The sequence below is a fragment of the Leptonotus elevatus genome, chromosome 12 (genome assembly GCF_054856555.1).
Source record: "Leptonotus elevatus isolate MCC_2025b chromosome 12, RoL_Lele_1.0, whole genome shotgun sequence".
Lineage (NCBI taxonomy): Eukaryota > Metazoa > Chordata > Actinopteri > Syngnathiformes > Syngnathidae > Leptonotus > Leptonotus elevatus.
The window spans coordinates 14,575,555-14,598,004 of NC_141250.1; the positions used below are offsets into that span (position 1 = coordinate 14,575,555).

Genomic DNA, 22,450 nt, shown 5'->3' on the forward strand with positions numbered 1-22,450 from the left:
CTATACTTTTGTTAATTAACACGTGGGCAAATATGGTTACCAAATACAGGTGTGGTTGCATCTTGTAAAAAAAAAAAAAAAGTTATTTGAAGTTTAAAAAAAATACACTAAACAGTTAAATGGAGTGTGAAAAATTGAGCCAGATTTGTGGTAAAGGTCATTTTTTTCCACTGGATGGCATTAGTATTTCATGTTGGACGTTGGTGACGGGATCTGTTCATTTTTCTTTTCAAATTTACAGAAATTGGTATTTGAAACATAAAGCAACTTGTGGACTCCAGATCATTGTGTTCATTGCAAATTAAATTGCTTTACAGAGACTCCTTTGCACAATATTGTCTGTGAAATAAAGCATGAAAAACAATGGTTTCACATCAATAGTATTTTCATTTTTAATGCCTCTTTTTAACATCGTACTTAATGCTTTTTAATGCTATTTGAGGCCTTAATTTGAGCAAAATCCATGTAATGACTTTTAATAGTTTTTATTGACCCGCGGAAACCCTGTAATCACAGTCAAACAAGGAAATAACAAAAACAAAATGGAAATCATTTAAATTAAACCTGACCAATCAAAATGCTGCTGGTGCAGATTTTTCAATGCATGCCGTACTGGAGTTCCTCATCAGCGATCCCAGCAAAGTGTGGGAAACATGATATCTTATTTTATATTAGCTGTACTGGAATAAACAATGTAGCAACTGGATCAGATTTCTCTACATATAAGCAGTTGCCTATACTGTATTTAATTTTACGTTTCATTAATCTTGTTTTGCTTAAAAGTCATAATGGACAGTATGGGAACGTCTGACAAGGAAGTCAAAATCAACAGATTTGACCTGAGGTAAAAAAAGAAAAAACATTAAAAAAAATAACAGAGTGGGGCCAACAAAAGAACTCGTAAACCACATTTTGCAAGCATTTACGTAATTGTGTAATTTTAATTTAAGATGACATGATGAGTTTTCCCATCAAAAACAGTTTAACAGAGGATTAAAAACATGTTTTTGTGAATACAACTTGACCATGAATTTGTTTGAATATGTCTGCTTGTGAAGTACATCTTTCTTTGTGTGAAGACGGCCTTGTTGGGAGCTCGGTATTGAAGATCATTTGAAAGGAAAATATACAGCATTTGCTTGACTGCAGACGTTTAGAAGACCTCTTAATTAAAATGACTCTTCTCACTTTGGAGCAGAAGGCTCCTTTGTGGTTTTCATAATCAAGCACCTTGACCAGATGCTGCAGCATTCAAAATACAGGCTTGCATAAGAGAGTGGTGATGCGAAAATATTTTGAAAACACATTTAAGATCTGCTTATGGTGAGGATTAACATCTTTAATAATAATCTTTTGTTTTCAGTCGCTATTGTTACATAATCAATTAACTCCTTCACTGCCATAAATTCATTTGAACTATTTCTATTAGTTTAATGTTTTTTTTTCCTATTTTTGTTAACAAGATTAAGAAATTTTATTATTGTACATTTAGAACAGATATAAGATTTGTGATTAATCGTGAGTTAACTAGTGAAGTCATGTGATTAATTACAATTAAAAATTTTAATCACCTGACACCCCTCATTTTTAATAATCTTTTATTCTTTAAAAAAGATTAAAGAAAAGAAAAGATGATTAAAAATTAGGGGCCTAATTTAAAAAAAAAATATATATATATATATATATATATATATATATATATATATATATATATATATATATGTTCAAAATGTACAATATTATTTTTTTCTAGGTTTCCATACTCTTGTTAACAAAAGTAAAAAAACAACAAAAAAAACTAATAGAAATAGTTCAAATGATTTTTTTGACGTCTATAGCCGTCAATGGCAGTGAATGAGTTAATATCAACAATTCCCCTGTGGTTTGTGGGATCTTTTTCTTGCATCAGTGACATGAATATGGTGGAGAGACAACATTTGTGTCAGGAGTAAATTCCACACAATTAAAATCCTGCCAATGATGTAAGACCATTTGGCCAATTAGGCCATACAGTAATATCCACTGACTAATAATTATGTTGAATACGTTTAAATGAGCTTAAGGAATGCATGCTGGCCCCAAATAAGCAAACACCACTTTCATTAGCAAAACATTTAAGAGACACGACACACAGCAACGAACGCGTAAGCTCAAGAGAATATCAACGCAAGAGATTCTGCCAATAATGTTGTGTCTAACTGACTGGCAAATACAGCACGTGCGGTTCCAGTGGTGATTCAGTGATTAACAATGCAGACAGTGAAGCGCTATAGGAAGGAGAAGTAGCCCATGGGAATGCAAACCCCTCGTCTTTCCTCGACCTATTGGTCAAAGTTCAAACACGTAAAGCAAACATGTCTACCCAATGATGACAGCAGCAGTGAGGCAGTCACCTGCGTGAAAGCACGGAGGACACTGACAACGTTAGAACAGCCAGCCTCTAGAACACAAATGAACATTTAATTGGTACCCTTGATATCCAGCTTAAGATGTACGCACTAGTATGCGCTTTGTTTTCTTTTCACTATTGAGACAATTCGGCACACTAGTAGTAAAAAAATGAGGCGCACAAGTAAAATGACTGTTCTGTTAGTAAAGTTGAATAACTGCCATATGACATTTCTGCAGTAGTAGGACAGCTACATGTTACTAAAAAGGCAGAAATATGCACTCGTTGACATCTGTGTGCTACTAGTACTACGGTACTAGTGAAGTTGTAGATGTTATCTAGTAGTGGCGGCCGTGGCTCAGGGTGTAGACGGTCGTTCAGTAACCAAAAGGTCGGCTATTCGATCACCGCTCTCCCCAAGTCATGTGTCGTTGTGTCCTTGGGCAAGGCACTTCACACACATTGCCGTCAGTGCTACTCACACCGGTGTATGGAAGGTGCGAATGTTTGGTGGTGGTCGGAGGGGCCGTAGGCGCACACTGGCAGTCACGCTTCCGTCAGCCTGCCTCAGGGCAGCTGTGGCTATTTAAGTAGCTTACCGCCACCACAGTGTGAATGTGTGAGTGCATGAATAATGTAACCATTTCATTGTAAAGCGTCTTTGAGTGTCTAGAAAAGCGCTGTATAAATCCGATGCATTATTATTATTATTAGTCTCTAAAAGCTGTTCCTTGCTGTGCAATGTGCACACATTTCTGCTAAAATTAGAAGAAGACATTTTTTTTTTGCCATCCAGCATAATCAAAATATCTTTTGAGTATGCACATCAAATATCAGCATACGTAACGTCTTGAAGGCCATACCCAACCCTAATCGGAAATTGGGACTGATCACTTGATTTTCAGCTAATCGATATCGGCTGAAAAAAACTGGATTTGAACATTTTCTTAATCTAAACAGTGAAGAATAACATTGTTTACTTGATTTGAATCACTGCTTATTTACAGCCACATAAAAAGGTATCATCTTGGGATACCGTTGTAAAAAAAAGAAGAAGAAGATAATTCATTCATTACACTGCAATGCAGAGTTTTTGTATCGGGACTCGGTATTGGCAGAAACTCAAAATCAAGTGGACTCGGGTGCCACCCCCCCCCCCCCCCCATCTCTAGCAGCAGAGTAGTTTATAGTAGTAGTTTATTGCGTACTATTAGGCCAAAAGTAGCACTAGCAATAAAACACTGCCATCAATCTCTTATTGGTGAGAACAAAGAGGATACTACTACATGGAACTTACGATGGATATCAAGGTTACTGATTAAATGCTCAAATGACTTTCCATCTGCTTGTGTACTGTGGTGCGGCGTGGCCTGATTGCGCAATTTTACCATTTTAATAGTTTTATTTTGCTTCCAAAAATAATATGCCATGAAATAAAATCCAGCATGGCCTACATTTTTATTATTATTATTTTTAGCTCACATAAGTCATGAAACCCTGCTTGGCTATTATCAAAAAAAATAAAAAAAATAAAATAAAAAATGAAGTGTCTGTGTTTTGCAGGTGTTATTGCTCACAGTGCGTTAACCTACTTAGCATGCATGGTGCAACATTGAACCAGACACCCGTCCAAAAACATCCCACTTGCCATTGTCCACTTCATTGTTGCAAACGGTGCAAAAGCCACAAACAGATGTCTATGAGGTGGATCTGTGACACATCCCTCCTCTTACCATTGTCCAATAAGTAAAAGACTGGGCTGCAGTGGCTGGCTCTCAGACTGGCCACAGGCTCTGGCAGGACGCGTGGGTCATTGTGAAGGGAGGTTGGGTAATGAACTGGAATAGGAGATCCAACAGAACAGACAAGACTTTTCAGAGCAAAAGGGAAAGAGATACATAATGGGTGAATTTGGGAAATGAGAGACTTGCCAGTAAAAAGCAGAACAGCACTGAAGAAATGTTTAATTTAAAGTCGAGTTGGTCCCTTACAATGACAGATCAGCAATGGTTACGTTTAGGACATGTGACATTCATTAGCTAAATCCCAACATTCTTATATATAGGAATAAATAAGAACAAGGCTACACATAGCTTTCCCAAAAAGGCTGACAACAGAATAGAACCTCTCGTGCAAACCAATTGTTTCTGTCATCATCTGACAACACAAGAGTCACTGAGGTGAAACGATGATGTGCATCAATGCCGCCCACCCATACTGCTTTGTAAAAAGAAGCATTTGAAGCGCAGAGGTTTGAACAGCTCCTTACATGCCGGTGCAGCTTCGTGACTGCAACTGTCGGCTAAATATGGAATTTGGTGAAGGTAGGTGGTTGTGGTCCATAAAAGGGAGCAATTCTCGAAAAGGACTGTTTTATATGTGAGGAAAATCATTACCATAATTATTTACGTAAGCACATTTATGCAAATTTGCATGGGCAAAAAAAGAAATCCAATTACCACTGTAAAATGAAATGCTTAATGCAATACATCATGAATAACTCAACAATTTTAATGACCTGAAACACTGTACACAGTCTTCGAAAATTCAAGAAGTCATTTAAAATCTATCCTCTTTTCATAAAAGCACTTGACCTGCAAGAGGCTGAACAGGTGACATTATTTCAGCACACTCGCTTCCTCCCGCGACATGCTAACAGCTAAATATATCCTGCCAGGCAAGTCGCAGCTCAGTGGCATGTCAGCTTATTAGCCCGTCTCCTGACTGGGTCTGGTCCTGCTATATTACAGCCAAACACAGCTTCAAACAATGGCACCAGCACAGAAAGACGAGGCAAAAAAATGCGGGGGGGGGGGGGGGGGCTGGAGGAGGAATGCAAATGAATGTGCCTAATGACAAAAAGGAGTCAAAAAGGTGGTGGAAATTAGACAGGATGAAGGAGAGGTAATAGACAGGATGGCTGTATTATTAAATAAACTAGCCTGCTTTCTGTAACATGGAGGACAGAAGGACCACGGTAACAATACAGCCACACAGGGAGGTGGACTTTAATGTTCACCAGGAGGTAAGAGGATAATCCTGATCTGTTCAGATAATACGTTTCATCTATCCCACTTTGCACGACTATCAGTTAATTTGAAAATGACAGTTAATTTAGAATGACCTTTTTTCCACATCACAGTTCTCAGACTGCCAAGAAACAGCCAACAATTCTCTGTAATTCCCCTCATCTTGTTTGCTTCTCTCCATAAGTGGCCCAGCGGTGTCTTGGAGTCAAATCATAACAATAACATAATGGAGAGGAAACTAGAAATGATGATTTCCTTTGTTGGTCGTCGCATCCTTGAAATCTGTTTTATTGTCGTAGGTGACTTTACAAAACAAACGCCGTGCTGTATTAAAACCACTGATCAAGATCATTATCACATAACACATAAAAACAAAATGGCACTCGGGAGAGCTCAGATAGAATACTTATGATTTGTCAACAAGACGCTTCAAATGCTGTCATCAAGAATCATGCAATATTACCTCCCCAGATGTGTTGGATCTGATTAAGCAAGATAAATATTGAAACAATTCCTCATCCAACTGCATTTCCTTTCAAATTAAAATGAACGTAACTGTTTATAGTTTGTGCTGTTAGTGGGATGGGCACACTATCCTCAGGACACGTGCGCTCACACACTTGATAATATGTCTTCCCCCACTGTTGCCATGACACTTGGAGCTTCAATTACACACCTCACTTTGTGCCTCAAATTGCCTTGGCACAAATCCCGAGCTTATTCATACTGCTTGAGCTTGGCCACTCATGGCTTTCTCTCATCTCCGGCACATGGCAGCGGACTCAAACCGACGCGCTCTGTCCGCCTGGCCCCCCCCAACACGCCTGGCCACCGAAATAGAGCATTTGTAATACATTTATCTATGACGTACAGCAAGACCGATGTCATACAAAGGCCATCCAGCTGCCAAATTATCAGTGATCATGTTTCATATCCGAGGCTGAGCTACTTCAACTCCACAGCCTTTTTTTCCCTCCTTACACCCACAGTGAATTTGTCCGCATAAAATGACTCATCTGTTCTGTTTAAAGGGACAATGTGTAGAATTTTTCCATTTTTAAATGTTCATTCCTACAAAAACATATGTTCTATCACATCACATCAATGTATATTTTATTATTATTATTTTTTTTAAATATAATCGTAAGTTTAGTAATCACTAATTATATTGCAAAGGTCGAGCCACGCCTTAGGGATGAGTAAAGAAGACAGTACTTTTTGTGGTATGGGCCGATTTGGGTCTGTACTTCCGAGCACCGATTCACGTAAAATTAAACGGTGCCATGTTTCGCTTCTGAAGAACGTCTTTCTAAATTGTGATTGTGTGGGAGTAGAACAGTTGATGATTTTCCAAGACGCCTTTGAACGCAACATGTACGTAAGTTCACCAGCGTACTGACGTCACCCACTCGCGTATGATTTCACACGCTAAGAATACATTTACGTGTTTCCAAGCCAAGATTTTTGCAGCACCAAGCCAAACAAATACAGATTATGAAGTATGACAGCCTCCGCATCGGGCGCAGGCTGGAAATGCCCGGTTCCCCACAATGAGTGCGGGGCTGAGATTGAGAGGGAGAGGGAGATGTTGGCGGCGTCCTCCCTTGCTGCACCCGCGCACACGTCGCCTGCACAAAATTGAGAGTTCAGTCTTCCCCCACCAAATCATTTTTTTTGGGGGGGCTATACAAGTCCAATGTGGGTTCAAACTTCGAACTCAGCGCGCGGCAGACTTTACGATCTTGAAAAACAACTGCACAAGAAACGACGATAAAACATCAATAATCAATTCATATATTTACTGTTAGTGTTTAACTTCGTTCCAAGTTTTATAGATTAAAAAGTAATTGTAATAATGATCTTTTAAAATATTTTATTGTTAAATTAACATTGGTGAACATTATTATTATTACCAGCCAAATATTTTTTTTTAAATAAAATAAAGTGAAAGCCAGAGAGTACAAAAATACCAAAAATTGGTACGATTGAGTACCGGTATCGATTCCCAGAATTGGAACAGTACCGGTTCAAATGTGAAAAGGTACCCATCCCTAATCGCTGCCATCTGTTTACTACGGATGCCTGAAGGAGAAGAACTTCGCAAACGGAGTAATTGTTGGTTGGCTTGCGAAGCGTGGTCCTTTAAATGCACGCACTTACGTTGTTGCATTCTATTCGTTCTAGCACTAAATTATACACTGTCCCTTTAAATGTGGGCTAACAAATAATTTAATAAAACCTAGATATAGACAAATGTTTTTTCCAAGGCGATTATTAATAGTCAAGGAGGCCAATAACCGACGCTTGGAGCCGATATTCATTTTCAGTAAAATGGAAAATATTGGCGTAAAAAAAAGAAAACATACTCAGTCCAACTCTTAACTTTGTTGAATTTTGTTTTAAGCATTTGAGCTTACACAATAAACATTTTTGTTCTAAAATTCTAACAAAAACTTCAAGGAGCTCTCAGGGTTATCAGCATGTCTAAAAAAGTTAAATGCAAACCTAAATTTAAATAGCTCTTTATAGTTGTCTATAGTAAACACAATTTTCCAAAATTTCGAAATAACTGAAACATTAAATTTTCACTTAACTTTGTTTTAATTTCAAACAAAAACAAAAGGTGCAGTTTTCTCATTGTTTGCACCATCTCTTATCAAGTTAATTGAAATGTTGTAACCTGAAGTTAACACAGATTTTAATTGATCTCTTATCGGCTGTCAAATTTTTTAAAAAGGTTGGTGCCGATATTCGTCAATTTGACGAATATTGGCACTGATAATGGACCCAGTTGATCTCTGAGCCCTCCTAAAAATACTTTTAGAATTCAAAATGAAGTGTTTGGATACACAGAAAATAACAGCCTTGATATTTACCTTCAAAATTGATTAAAAATAAATAAATAATAACTTCAATGCTCAGTCATACTTTCTAACAAGCAGTGGCAGTTTCTGATATGTGCAATACGTGCAGCCACACAGCTCGGCATTCCTGACAGACCACCGCACAGAATATCAACTGAAATATCCCCACTGCAATCAGAAAATAAATAAAACATGACATTGCTTTCTTGTCCAGCAAACAGCTTGCATCACAAATGCATTATGAAATCACACGCAACACCGAACAAGTCCATTAGGGACTTAACGATAGACCAACCGGTCAAGTAACAGCAACACTTTTTTTTTTTTTTGCCAGCCACCTTGTATTATTTGCAGTCTTTCTCAAAATGTTAAAACACTGAGACATTGAAAAAAGGATCAAGTGACACTGGCCTGGTTAAAACATACCACAGGTGCCGTTGGGTCTTGAAGATAACAGCGTCCCGGGATGCCCTCAAGTCATCGACATTAGCATAGTATGATTGTGCTTGCGAGCGTGTGATGGATTACCTGAAGTGGGCGACTTGCTTCTCTCCATGTCGACAGACTGCTGGTTGTCAGATAGTTCAGTAAGGCCTGCCACAGCCCATGGCAGTCAAGAGGAAGAGAACATAATATACAGACGCTCTGTGTGATTATTTTGGCATCACCGCTTGAACAGATTCAACAGTTGCATATCGTTTCGTGTCAGCCACTCGGAGCCTCGAGGGTGGAAACAATTAACTATTGTTTTCTTCATCTTTTGGCTAGTGATGAATATTGTCCAGATTTTGAACACTATCTGTCCACTTAATGTTTATTTGTAGCAGGTTTGCAATTCAAAATTTTGATAATTATTCATTTTCAGGCACAGAGTGGCCTAATCGTGGTGTGACCTGCACTACATACATCAATATATCTCTAAGCCTTTAATTAAGACGATAAGTTCAGATTTTATAAGCACGTTTATATTTAGCAGTGCAAGTCTCACGTTTAAGAAACATACACAAACGTATGAACTCAAATAAACACATACAGGATCGGGATCTCATCGCATGCATCATGCACAAGCATTTACAGAGATTTTTAGTGTCCCAAATTTTTCCAGTTGTCAGTTCTAGGACAAACTGAGCATGTATTATGTTCTTTCTCAATTTTATTTCAAATGGATTATATCACATTCGTAACTGGACTGGACTCATAACAGACACCAATGAGTGGCTGTTTCTGCAAAGGACAAACCACTGGACATGACTGGAACAGGCAGCTCTGTTTTATCGGCTAAATCAGTTATGATGGTTCATCATCAGGCCACGCACACAGCTAGCTTCATTCCAAGCATCTCTTTGGTTTGTTATTTAAGCAAGATTCACCCCCCCCCCACACACACACACAAACATACACACAAAAACACCAACACACTCCGTATAACCTATCAGGTAGGCTTGACTTACTCTGGTAGGATGTACGGATCCTTTTCTTTGAATCGGAATAAAAGTTAGACAGGCCGCGCATGCAAAACTCTGTCAGGCAGGCCCGCATGCCCCCACCAGCAGCCACAGAGTCACCATTAGGAGGGGAAGAGTGAAGAAGCGGGAAAATAAGGAGTGCGGGTGAGAGGTTTGTGAAGGAGTTAATGAGAAAGCAAATGACAGATCATTTAGGATGGAGGAGGAATTACAGAATGCATGTGAGTGGAGGGGCATAATGAAGGGGGGGGGGGAGGGAAAGAGAAAAGAACACACGGTCTTAGAGTGTAAAAGAAAGTGAAATCAAGTAGCAACTGAGCAGCAGAAACTCTAATGTTCAAATAAAGTAAATAATAAATGAACAGATAAATGATTAGCTACGAGCTGCATCCGAATGTTGCCGTTGCTGCATGGCCTAACTTTTGTGTGGTTGTTGAAATATTTGGGAGAATCACAGAAAACTAACTAAAAGAAAGACTTTAAATGTGTCATTTATTGGTGTCGTCTGGGCCTCTTGTTCAGCATTGCGTTCTGTTAAAATCCCGCACCACCTGCGGTGCGCGAAAAGGCCACATTGGCTGTTTTTTTCTTTCTTTCCAAATTGATCTTGTAAAGCCAACACAGAGAGACCTTTATAAACCGTAAGAGCGGCGCAAGCCAATAACAGCTCTTACGCAACAGCCAGTGAAAAGAGTTACCTCTAAAACTCCAAAGTAACCCTCCATCTACCTGGCCGCTGCCTTTTTTAAACGAACACCGAATACTTTTAAAACACGTCGGCTACACTTGTGGGTATTATGTAACACTAGAATCCCACCGCTTTTAAAAGCAGCATGGGCATCCGATATAAAACACTGAAGAATGTTGTAGATAATGTATTCGGAGACAGAGGGGACATTTTGACAGATCATTAGTGTGGAAAAAGGAGTCTTTTGACAGTGAAGATCAGTTTCAAGGAGAAGGGAGGCGTAGGTCAGGCGGGGACGACAAGACCTCTACAGTATGACTTTCGACTAAAGGCCTCAATTCAAGCAGTGCTAAAATATAGACAGGACATAACTGAAAGGACGACATGCATAATAATGCAGCTCAGACTGACATACATATCCTGTTAACATGCACTTCATATCAGAGTGCAGATATGTGACAGGCGTATACATGTGGGTGGATTTTTATTATTTTTTATTATTAAATTGTGTGAGAGAAAGCAAGAGAGAGAGAAGGAGGAAAGGGGATCTTCTTTTCCATATTAAAACATAATGTTTTGTTGAAGTAATTCTGACATTGATCATTGTTAGTTTATTTGGCAGAATGACCAAATTCAAGTACTGTTTAGAGGTCGTTAAGAATATAATTTAATGAAGGTCCTGTAAAAAATGTGCCTGTGCAATATAGACACCCAATTCTCAAAAAATCAACTTCAATAATGAACTTGTGATTAATCGCATGTTTAATATCTGTTCTAAATGAACAATAAAATAAAATGTGCAAACATTTTTTTGTTTTTTATACTCTATGGTTGTATTTTTTAGTTCATTGATACAGTAATTTCATAGCAATTCATAAAGTTATTTGAAGTTAAAATTGAAAAGATGTGCTGTACTGTCAAAAGAGTGTGACTGATTGATTTGTGTTGAGCTCATTTTTTTCCATCACTAGATGGCATTTGCGTCTTATGTTGGACACACAGTGTATTTTTCATTTCATATTCAGAGCTGCTAAATTTTCAACATGAAGTAACTTATGAACATTTGCACAATGTTTAATATTGTAAATTATAACTTGAGAGAGCTGTAGCAACCTAGCTTGGTGCTAACTGCTAAATGGCACGACCGAGTGTGTTCTTTAGAAGCAGGGAAGTGGATGTGGTGCTACACTTATTTCTAGGTATCGGTACTTGTGGCCATTTTATGACCAGGAACTTGAAATTAAAGGGAGAGAAAATTTTATTTTATTGTAATTTTAATGAATACTTGGTATTCATATCGTTGGTTGCATTGGTCTGAAAAAAAAAATGGTACCGATCATCCCTATAAGTTACATCTTAGTTTAATATTAATATAGTACATTTTATATTGCGGGAAATTAATTCATACTAATTCATCATTGGTGTGAAATATTTTTAGCAAATGTGTCAAGCTACAGTTCAATCAGAGTATGAAATTGTATTTGAATAGCTTTACAGAACACATCAAAAACCTCAGTTGGTTACAATTAAACATTCATCTTCAATAATCAGTTTTCTCTACATGAATTTCTCTTTTCAAACGTGTAAACCCGGTCAAAACTATTTACGTTAAGAGGCAACTTTTTAATTTGTCCACCGGTGTTGATTGATTAAGGCCTAAAAGGGAATGGTATTGATTACTTGAGGAATCTAATTAAACCACCTGCATTATTGATTACCCATGAAAGGTAACTGTGAATAGTCCAACTTAAACATAGATCAGCCTCAAAGTATGCAAGCAGCTCCAGAGAAGACAGAGAAGGAGTGCAAGTGCACACAAAAAAGAGGAGAGTCTATAACTCATGGCCAAATAATTGACTCTTGAAAGTTTGAGTTGGTGTTGAGTGTGTGTTAGTTGGCTACATGCATATACAGATGCGTGTGTGTGCGTGTGTGTGTGTGTGTGTGAGTCTATATGTGCGTGTTCACTACCTGAGGTGGACTGTCTGTTCCTGCGGGGGGAGCGGGTAAGGCGTTGGTAGGGATCGGCGGCGCCGTACAAATCCAGAGTGGACATGCACACCAGGATGGTTTTCTGCAAGTAGTCGACCACCGCAAGGCCATTACAGTTCCCGAATGCCAAACTGGGGACACAAAAACACAAAGGGAAGATTAATGCATACATATGGATAATTTACATTGAAGAGAGTATTTTCACAATGTTGTCTTAAATCCAAAGACAATGGTGGCTTTTCAGACAGTAGCTCCAACTGCAAAACACTTGCATCTTATTGTGACGTCATCAGCAGGCGGCAATTTTCATGATTGGCAGTCCTGGCAGCCAATCGGAGCCAGCGTTACACACAAACCAAGATAAACCTCCTGTTGTTAGTTAAAGTGCAATGAATGCAGAAGTTTATCTAGAATTATCTGGCCATTCTACTCATTTCAAATGAGTTTTAAAAACTGCTTTAAAAAAAATCGAAATTATTTGGTATAAAGCTATTTTTTTAAGTAGTGAAAATAACAGGACTGGTCACAAGTTACTTTTATTATGAAGTAATTCAATTACTAAGTTACTTTTTTAAAGCAAGTAATGAGTAAATATACGTAATTACTTTTATAAAGTAATATTCCCAACACTGGCTGGTATAGACTCCAGCTCATCTACGACCCTAATGAGGATCAGCCGTACAGAAAATGGATGGATGGATTTATTTTAACTGTATGTGATGCACTTTGTAAGTCCTCTGTGTGAAAAGTTCTATACTTCATGAAAATAATACTTACTAATAATAAAAGCATGTCTGACTCCAGTACAGTTAGCTCTTTACCATGTCTGCCTCGCACTTAAGAGACTCTGGGTTTGAATCTCAGTTTAGGACCACCTGTGTGGTATTTGGGTTTTCTTCCAGTCCTGCTGCTTCCTCCCACCTTCCAAAAACACGTTTCTTAGGCCCAAAGTTAGCTGAGATAGTCTCCAACTCATCCACAACCCTAATGAGGAGAAGCGCTGTAGAAATGTGATGGATGGATGTCTGGACAGCTCAGAATGCGAGCTGAATTTTTGCTGAATACAGTTTGACGTTATATTTTAAAATGCTTTACATTATCGCATTGCTGTTTGATTGTCAGCTTGGCATTAATGTGAAAAAATATTCTACAATAACCTTTCGTGCTTATCTAGATTAGTGTCAATACAAAATTGTCTTTTGTAACATTGGGGGCATTTTTTTATTTATTATTTCACTAATAATGTATGACTGTGAATGACAAAATGCAGGCATGTAAATGTATATGTCTGAAGGAAATCCATTTGGTGCTGGTCCAATTTCGGATTGTTCAGTCTTGGCAAGTCTGCGCTCTGAGTGCCATTCTAGCTAAACTTGATTTCCCAAAAGCTCCATAGCCAATTGCTATCCCTTTGCTCCAGAACCAGTTTAGCATTAAAGTGATGGATCAACATTGATGGCCCCAAATACATGGAAAGCCTGCATACGAAATGTGTTTTTGTGGTTGTTATGGGCATTCACCCCCATCTAACATTTTATGTTTCAATTGTGTTTGTTCTATTTCGTTGCTCCCCTGTTAGCTTTTCTCTCTGGCCCCCGCTGCCTCCAAACTGCACAAGCCTTTTGCTTTCTTCCCTTAAAAGGAGGAGAGAAATGATAAAGAGATGGACATCCCCAAAAGGTCAAAAAGCTTAGGTTTGGAAAGTCACTTCAAGATGGATGATATGGGCTGCATGGTGAAAATATACACATCAAACTGCGTGAAAGGTGTACAGTACCAAAAATGTTATAATTGTGTTCACAAATTCCTTGTTTGAGGCTATAACCATCGGAACATTGCGAGATGCACTATTGACATCCTCCGACTCGCATTGCAGTCATACCTCTCAAGAGACTGGGAAGGAAACAAATATTATTATCTTCCATCACAAAACGAGTGTGAATGCTGGCTGAATCAGCAGGCTGGCATTCGGGCACCTTAAGCAGTTCTCTCCTCTGTACTTTGATTTTAGCTGCTGTGAAAGACATGCTGATTTCTCACAATAATGTCTTCCCAAAGAAAGCGAAGGAAACCACAGAAGTGCTGAATGTTTTGCTCTACAACCACAGCAGTGCAAAACAAATGACAGTTTGCTGTCCTTGCTTGTGCTGAAAAGTAGTCAACACGTTTTATTTTAAAAGTGTTATATCCATTTTATGCTTACTCATTTTCTTCTCATCATTATTACCGGTACAATGCTAAACTGTTTTATTTCAAAGGAAAATGTTCATTTTTGGAGCACCTTGGAAATTATCACATCAAAACAAAAAAATGACAATAAAACGAAATACATTAAATTTAATTAAATGAAATTTAATTAAATTACACTACCAGTCAAAAATTTGGACATTAGAGTTTCTTATTCAAAAGCAAGAATTTTGACTGGTAGTGAATATTCAACCTGAGTTCGAATGCTTTTATAACCAGGTAGACAAGCTTATTTTTCTAACGTGGCAATGAGTCACAATAAATGAAAGCAAACCATTTAATTTGCACTGTTGGGGTTAAATGTTCTCAGGATGACGTGTTTTGTAGAAAATGTAAAAGAAACCGAACCTTTAGTAAAGTAGGAAGTAGGTAGACACTTTAATTACAAGGCGATTTGCTAACTAGACTGTAGTTTCAGTACAATGGCCTCTGAATATGGCAGTGGAAGCCATTCAAATATGAGTAAAATGAAATAAAGTGAACACTACTGTATAGTGCATGTCCATGTCTATAAAGTGCTTGTTTGGCACACAGACAGAACCATTTAGCACTTACACAGCTGGTTAGTTACAATGATGCCACAGTAAATGACAATAATAATAAAAAAAACACCACCTCTTGTGTAATCTGCTCCAGTTTTCCACAAGCTGCTTTAACAAGAGCAGTAAACTATGGAAGCTTCATATACTTGCAATCCTCAGCAGGGTTAAGATAGTCCAGCAATCTTCCCAATGAAATGTAAAGTGGTACACTAAACACACTCTACTCTGACTTCCATCTGTTTTGTACTTTATAATGGTTGTTTACCCCCTAAAACTACCCACTGCTTCCTACTTTTCCGCATGGTTCTTTCTAGAAATACGCCGGGTGACTCACAGGCCATAAGCGGAGTTGATGTCGAGGCTTGAGATCTGCTGTGGCGGTTCTCCATCTATCCAAGGCAGCTGGATCACTAGCTCTGCCTGGTAGCCAGGAGGTACCCGCACCACCCGATCCTTTACCCTAAGCAGACAAAAAAATGTTGAGAGTATTTAACATAATCCGTTTCCCTCAAAGTCTTCACAATTTGGTGTCCAAACTCGGTCCTCGAGGGCCGGAGTCCTGCAGGTTTGGGATATTCCCCTGTTCTAAGGCACCTGTTCCAATGAACAGGGTTAATATCAGGCTTCTGCAGCACTTGCTGATGAGCTTCAGGTGTGTTGGAGAAGAAAAACATCCAAAACCTGCAGGACTACGGCCCTCGAGGGCCGAGTTTGGACACCACTGGTCTACGACGTCTCTGTTTAACCAAGAACATTACTGTGCAGGAACATAACAGGCAGTAATGCAATCTCTTCTGTGCAACTATTTACAACTAGGGGTGTCAAAATTAGTGCATTCATTTTGAGTTCCTTTAACAGGCTCGGCACTAATTTAGTTTAACGTGCGATTAATGACCGCCCCTTACTTGGAAAGCTTGTTCTGGGGGGAATTCAATCGCAACACAGCAGACTCTAGCAAAATCTAGCACTAACATAATAATAATGCATATATTTGTGCATATATTTATGCATATATTTATGCATACATTTATGCATATATTTACAAATTTAAAAATGCGCAGAATTTCACAAGTTACTTCATGTTGAAGATTAGATAGCTCTTAATATAAAAAGAAAAATGCACCGTCACTGTCACCGTCTTACAAATGCAATTATGCCATCTAGTGGTAGAAAATTACCTTAACACAAATCAATATCACACTCATTTTTTTACAGTTCAGTACATCTTTTTAATTTTACCTCAAGCTTATGAATTATTATGAAATAACTGTATCAATGACTAAAATATGCAGCCATATTTCTATTAGATTAACATTTTTTTCCTCACTTTTATGTTAACAACAGTATGAAAACTTGTATGAAAATTTTTATTGTACATTTAGAACAGATATACATTTTGCGATTAATCGCGAGTTAACTATTGAAGTCATGCCATTAATTATGATTAAAAATCTTAAATGCCTGACACCTCTTTTTACAACATATACTTGATACATTTCCCCCCCCCAGAAATCACTTACTTAAGGCAGGGGGTGCAGTCTTTCAAAGACTCCGGTGTTCCGCCGCCGGGGCTGACTGGCTGTTGGTGGTGGGGCTGAGGAGAGTGGGAGCCTGAGTGGGGCTCTGAGAAGCAGGGATTGTTTTCATTTTCGGATGGAGAGATGACATCCTCCGGGTCACATTGCAGTCGCACCTCTAGAGACTGGGGAGGAGACAAATATTATCTTGTTACTATGAGATCACTTACATATAATGGGCAGCAGTTATATTGTAAATCTTCACCAACATAAATGTCTGCATTTAATCATTAAATTAGGGGCAGACTGGCTGACAGTCCATGAAAACGTCAGATGCTAATTATAAGTTTTGACATGGAGTACAAACAACCCTTGGAACCACTGAAACTTTCCAGCTGAAAGCTGTGACAAGGACATGGGCTCTTTCTCTCTATTAAAACGTCTCAACTCACTCACCACAATCTGAGTGTTGGCATCATATTTGCTGAAGCGGTACAGGATGATGTGGGCCGAGATCCCAACGACACAAAAGATGCGACTTTGGGGACACCAGCTGACCATTTGCACCGCGAAGGGGTCATCGTCCACCAGTTCTGCAGCACGGCCCTCGTTTTGTTTTGGCTTTTCAAACACCTTGGAGGTCTTCAATTTGTATAACATCTGCAGTGTAACTGATTGGAAAAATATTTATTTGTGGAGAAAACACAATTACAACAGAATGCAACACCTGTGCACAGTGTGATGAAAATCAGTGCAACTATAATTGCTAATTCCCCAGGCTTACAATTTGAACTGGAACAACATATTAAGGTGTGTGAGTTATCAAACTGCTCTAGATTGTTGATAGTTGCTAGTGGAAAATAAATAATTTCCTGATATTTTCAGATTTATTATTTTATTTTTTATTTTAACGTAATGCATGGCTATACGTATCAACAGATTTGCCTTTGGGTGACCTCTAATACGTCTCGCAAGTTCCTAGAAACAAGTGCACACCTGTACAATGTTTTAAGGCTGTTTAAAAGCAAGACAGTTGTGTCAAATAAAAGCAAATCATAAAAAAATGATGAATTGAAAGTGTTGAATGTGAAAACCATAAACCTTACAACCAAAAGAGCAAGCAAGGAGAGTTATTGCCAAAAGAGAGGCAGCATACAGTACTTGGAGCAAATAAAGCTTCAACTGACGTGACCTCGGCATAATGGCTAAACTAGCTAGCTAAGCTATAAATAAACGTGTCAAGCAATGATTAGTTTGGACTGAAAACATTCAGTGTAAGGAAACCACCAATACAAAAATCAACGGAATAGTTGGTTTAGTCGAAAAATCAACACGTATTTAATGGAAAACTACAAACGTGAGTTAGCATGGTTAGCTGAGGATAGTGCTAATGGAGAGATGCTAGCTTAACAACAACTCTACAGTTAATCATAATATGAAAAAAAAAAAGGAGTATGCCTATGTTTTGAATAAACTGTCATCAATAGTGAGCATAATTTAAAAATGTGTTTTGTCAAAGCTGAGATGGTCATAATGTGATATTTAATTCTTTTTTTTATGTAAACATACCAGATGTCAAATTCTACTATCGAGAGGACTTACTTGCCGATGCATCCCAGAACTTGATTGATCCATCTGCATGACTGGACAAAAAAAAGTACAATAACAATAAATAGGAATAACTGGTTGTACATAATGTTGCAGTAGGTGAGAAAGAGCTATAACTATATGCATAGCAGGCCCTCTAAATCTTGGGCAGCACTGCTATAGTGCATGCCAAGATTTTCCTTTTACTGGAGTGGAAATTTGCAAGCATAAACATAGTGTTTCTTGCATAGTATAAGCAAACAAAATTCCTTTTCTACTATGAGGCAAAAAATAATTTAAAAAATCACGTGAAACGTGACTGCAGGAGTCATGCAGCTTGCGTGTTTGCTTCAGAATGGTTTAGCATCTCTGCCAACCTCTCAGAGTGCGGCATAGCCCCACTCTGCGCTGTGCTCATTATGCTGGGCTTGGCAGAGTCCCAAATCTAAAATTATAAAGGTCCACAAAACAGCAAATGCAAAACACTATCATCTTGTCCTCGTATGGATTAAATGAGCCCTCGAATGGAAAAAAAACAACAACACAGGGTCTCTATTGGAATGGTATATGAAGTGAGGACAAGCAAACAAAACAAAGGCATGCATGGTCAACACTTGACTTGATGGCACTTTTCCAAATGAGAGTGCTGTCAATAATGTTGAGTCTTTGAACATGAATAAAATAATTTATAAATGATTATAAAAGAAAATTATAAAATAAATTTGTTTTATTTATTTATTTTTATCATTTTTTTGGGGGGGGTGATAACAGATTAATGGCATTTCAATTCATTTCAATGGGGTAAGATGTCTTGAGTGTTCGGAGTTACAATCACCACAACAAATCCAATATTTGCGACTTACCCAGTAATGATGATCTCGGGGTAGGCGTGCGATCCTAACGTCCACATTCCACCACTAACTGGCCATTCCTGGCATGGGAACAAACAAGTGTTTATATTCTTGTTAAAAGCACTTATCAGTCATTATATGCAGAATTTCAGGATAACAACAGGTTGGCTTGAAACCAAACTTGCAAAAAAAATTTGGGTTTTGTGCAAAATAGGGTTCCATTTTGCCGAATATGGAAGTTTGTTGAGCAAAAGTGGCAAAGATGAAGCATCCAATTATAATCATGGAATTCAACGCACTTTGCAAAATGTATGCCAAAAGAAAATATGTCCTCAACTAAACCTTTTGACTATAGCCGGTCTTCTTGTGTTTAGCTCCTATGGAATAGAGGACAGGGATGATGTCCGGAGGGCAGTCGGCAAAATAAGCTGTGCATGTCACAGGAGACTCATGGATGTCCATAGGGTAAGGATTCTCAAAGATAGGGAAACTGCGGAAATAAAAAAACAGAAGAGACATTAATGTCTTAATCTTCCTTTGTCCTGCCTTTATTTCACTCATTATTTCTCTAATTAGTCTTGTCCCTCAGAGGGTTCCGGGGCGATATCGTGGCTTCTTCAAAGACAACAAGTAAGGAAGTCGCATCCATTACATCCAACTTAGCTAGAAAATGACTTTAAATCTGTGAAATACATACTTGCTCTGCGTCAGATCCACCACTATTAAATCCTTTTCTAAAAGCACCACCACTGCATAAGGATCCTGAACCTCTGTAAAATACAAAGCCAAAGGAAATGCAGCTCTTGTATTCAATGTGATGTCTCCTTTATGAGCATGAATTATAACACTGTAATTGGAACTATACAGGCACAGCATTTCAACCTTGACACTTCCACCGCAACTTTTGTTTGCACTCACCATTATTGTACGGAGTCTCACAGAGCGTCATGAACTCAACAATAGGGTAGTCCATCTCGAGCACTGTAATTGCCTTGCCGTGCATGATGGTCAACGTAGGCCGCCGTCCTGCCTTGTCATATGAAAGACCGCCAGAGAAGATGACAAAAGGCTCACTGTGGGGAGGAAAACAACAATGCAAAGACTTTTTTCCATCCAGCTCCTGGCCACTTTTTACTGAATGTTTCAAACAAATGAAAAAATACATTAAAAAAAATGCAATTTATCTTAAGAGACCATTGCGCTAGGTTTAGAAAAAACACACACCTGTTCCTTGAGGTCTTATAATCCACTTTCAGTATCGGTTTACAGGATTCCTTCCTCCCGTCTTTCTGTATTTTACCTGAAGCACACACAAAAAAAAAAAGCAAGGTAATGCGCACTATTTTAAAATATGACATTCCTGGCAGCCTTATCAACCTGTCAAAAATAATAAACATGCTGTCAGCTCAGTCTTAATGTCATTTCATCTATTATGCTGTGTGGAATGTAATAATGTCAAATAAGCAATCCATTCACAGGAGGAGATAAAGGAACGGGTTATTTTTGACTGTATTATAGCCAATAAATGTCAGCCTGACTGCAACATTAATTTGCTTCCAATGGACAAGTTGATTTTTTGCCACCTTCCTTACATTGCACCATATGGCTTCTGATCAAGTGGAAGTTACTGGAGTTTAGACAGAAAGTCATTATTTCCTGTTTCTAGCTACACTCCTTGCACTGTGAGCCCTATTTTTGTGTTCTTTCTTTTGGTATTTTGCTAGACTAGCGCAGATAGAAGAGCATTTGTGCCATTGTTGGAGGGAACACAGCCGACCCCCAGCCAATCGAAGCGGCTCCCCTCATTAAATCCATTTGAAACACCACCACTACCTGTAATTGTCAGCCGGGGCGGAGCTATTAAAAAATACTTTGAAGATGATAGTGATAATAATTCATTCAATTGATTTCTACAATGATTCAGAGAGATTGTCCCAAGCTGCTGTCATATTTATTAGGAGTGGGAATCTTTGTCCGATTTTTAGGTCTGCGATTCGATTCAGAAAAGATTTTCGATTCAGAACGATTTTCGATTCAATATGATTTGATTGACGATTATTTCTGCTTCAATTTATAGATGTGCAAAGAATCGTCATGATCTACTCCAGACGGACTCGCTAATGCTAATTAGCGTAATTGACGCCTTTATCACTCAAAAGAACGGCTATTCATACAAAACGCTTTAGGAATGTATACAGAGAAGCATCTTAACATTACTTACCAGAATATGCTCTTCTTATGCTGCAAAAAAAACAACTTTGAAAATGCATACTAAAATGACGTGATGTTTCTAATTGGTAAATGGAAACCTTTGCATCTTTCCAATAAAAAGAAAAAAAATCGATTTTAGGACATTTAAAATCGATTCTGAATCGTACTAAATGAGAATCGCGATTCTTATGACAATCTATTTTTTGGTACACCCCTAATATTTATGAATGAAATATGAAGAAATGCACTACACACGTCCACTGAGATCGGAATCTATCGACTCGATTAAACTCGATTAAATCCACCAAAACCACGTTACAACACCAGCGCCACCACTTAGACCTGCTTTCTGCCAGTCTAAAATCTAGTCTACTTTTTTGTCACCAAATTGACAGATGCGCCAAGGTTGTGCTATAGAATACGCCGGGAAGCCTATTGAGGTGTCTACCAAATTCACAAACATGCGCTGGCACAAAAATCAAGATGTGCCCCTTTTGTAATGAATTAGAAGTAATCAAGAACACACTGTAAAATTTACTTAATGAAGCAATCATGTAAAGATAATAACCTTATCAACATTGTCACAACTACCCTAAAAAAAAAACAGCCCAATATACGTTATATAACAAGCCCGAGAGTGCCTGTATATATTCATTGGAGAAATCTAGATCATAACGACGCAGCTTTTCAGAAGTGTGCCAAGCAGCAGACGAGCAAATGGAGCACATTCGACTGAATTGTTAAGACCCGCAAAGTGGAGCTAGTGGCGAAGCAGTTGATTTATTTCATGGAGTCAGCAGGAAGCAAGTTGACAATGATGTGACAGGCAGGCGTCTGGTTCAGCTCACAGCGGGGACGTGTGAGTGTAACAAACAACACAAGTGGGGGTGGGGGGGATTGGCTTAGCGGCGCCGTCCAGGAAGTCAGTTGCACAAAACATTACAAAGTCAACATGAAGCCACGATGGCAAACCAACACAGCAAACATATTGCCAGAATTATTGATTTACTTTTGTAGTGGAGCTAGACTGCTTTGAGCCCAACAATAAGAGTATTGTTTGTCTTGGC

At 38.4% G+C, this 22,450-nt stretch overlaps 1 protein-coding gene across 17 annotated transcripts in view; it reads right to left on the minus strand.

Annotated features, from left to right (window-relative positions):
• Positions 1-22,450, minus strand: part of stxbp5l (syntaxin binding protein 5L) — a 101,405-nt gene that overhangs the window by 17,599 nt on the left and 61,356 nt on the right. For 6 of the 17 annotated variants that reach the window (XM_086091506.1, XM_086091504.1, XM_086091502.1 and 3 more), the window contains exons 9-21: positions 20,397-20,472; positions 20,091-20,245; positions 19,870-19,942; positions 19,515-19,662; positions 19,185-19,252; positions 18,337-18,377; positions 17,191-17,405; positions 16,738-16,919; positions 15,552-15,677; positions 12,408-12,559; positions 9,734-9,802; positions 8,811-8,876; positions 4,123-4,227 (exon numbers count right to left, since the gene is read on the minus strand). In XM_086091506.1, the coding sequence (XP_085947632.1) occupies positions 4,123-4,227; positions 8,811-8,876; positions 9,734-9,802; positions 12,408-12,559; positions 15,552-15,677; positions 16,738-16,919; positions 17,191-17,405; positions 18,337-18,377; positions 19,185-19,252; positions 19,515-19,662; positions 19,870-19,942; positions 20,091-20,245; positions 20,397-20,472 (1,476 nt within the window). The remainder of the gene's footprint in view (positions 1-4,122; positions 4,228-8,810; positions 8,877-9,733; positions 9,803-12,407; positions 12,560-15,551; positions 15,678-16,737; positions 16,920-17,190; positions 17,406-18,336; positions 18,378-19,184; positions 19,253-19,514; positions 19,663-19,869; positions 19,943-20,090; positions 20,246-20,396; positions 20,473-22,450) is intronic. The other 11 variants (XM_086091514.1, XM_086091512.1, XM_086091508.1 and 8 more) reach the window with 3 other exon arrangements.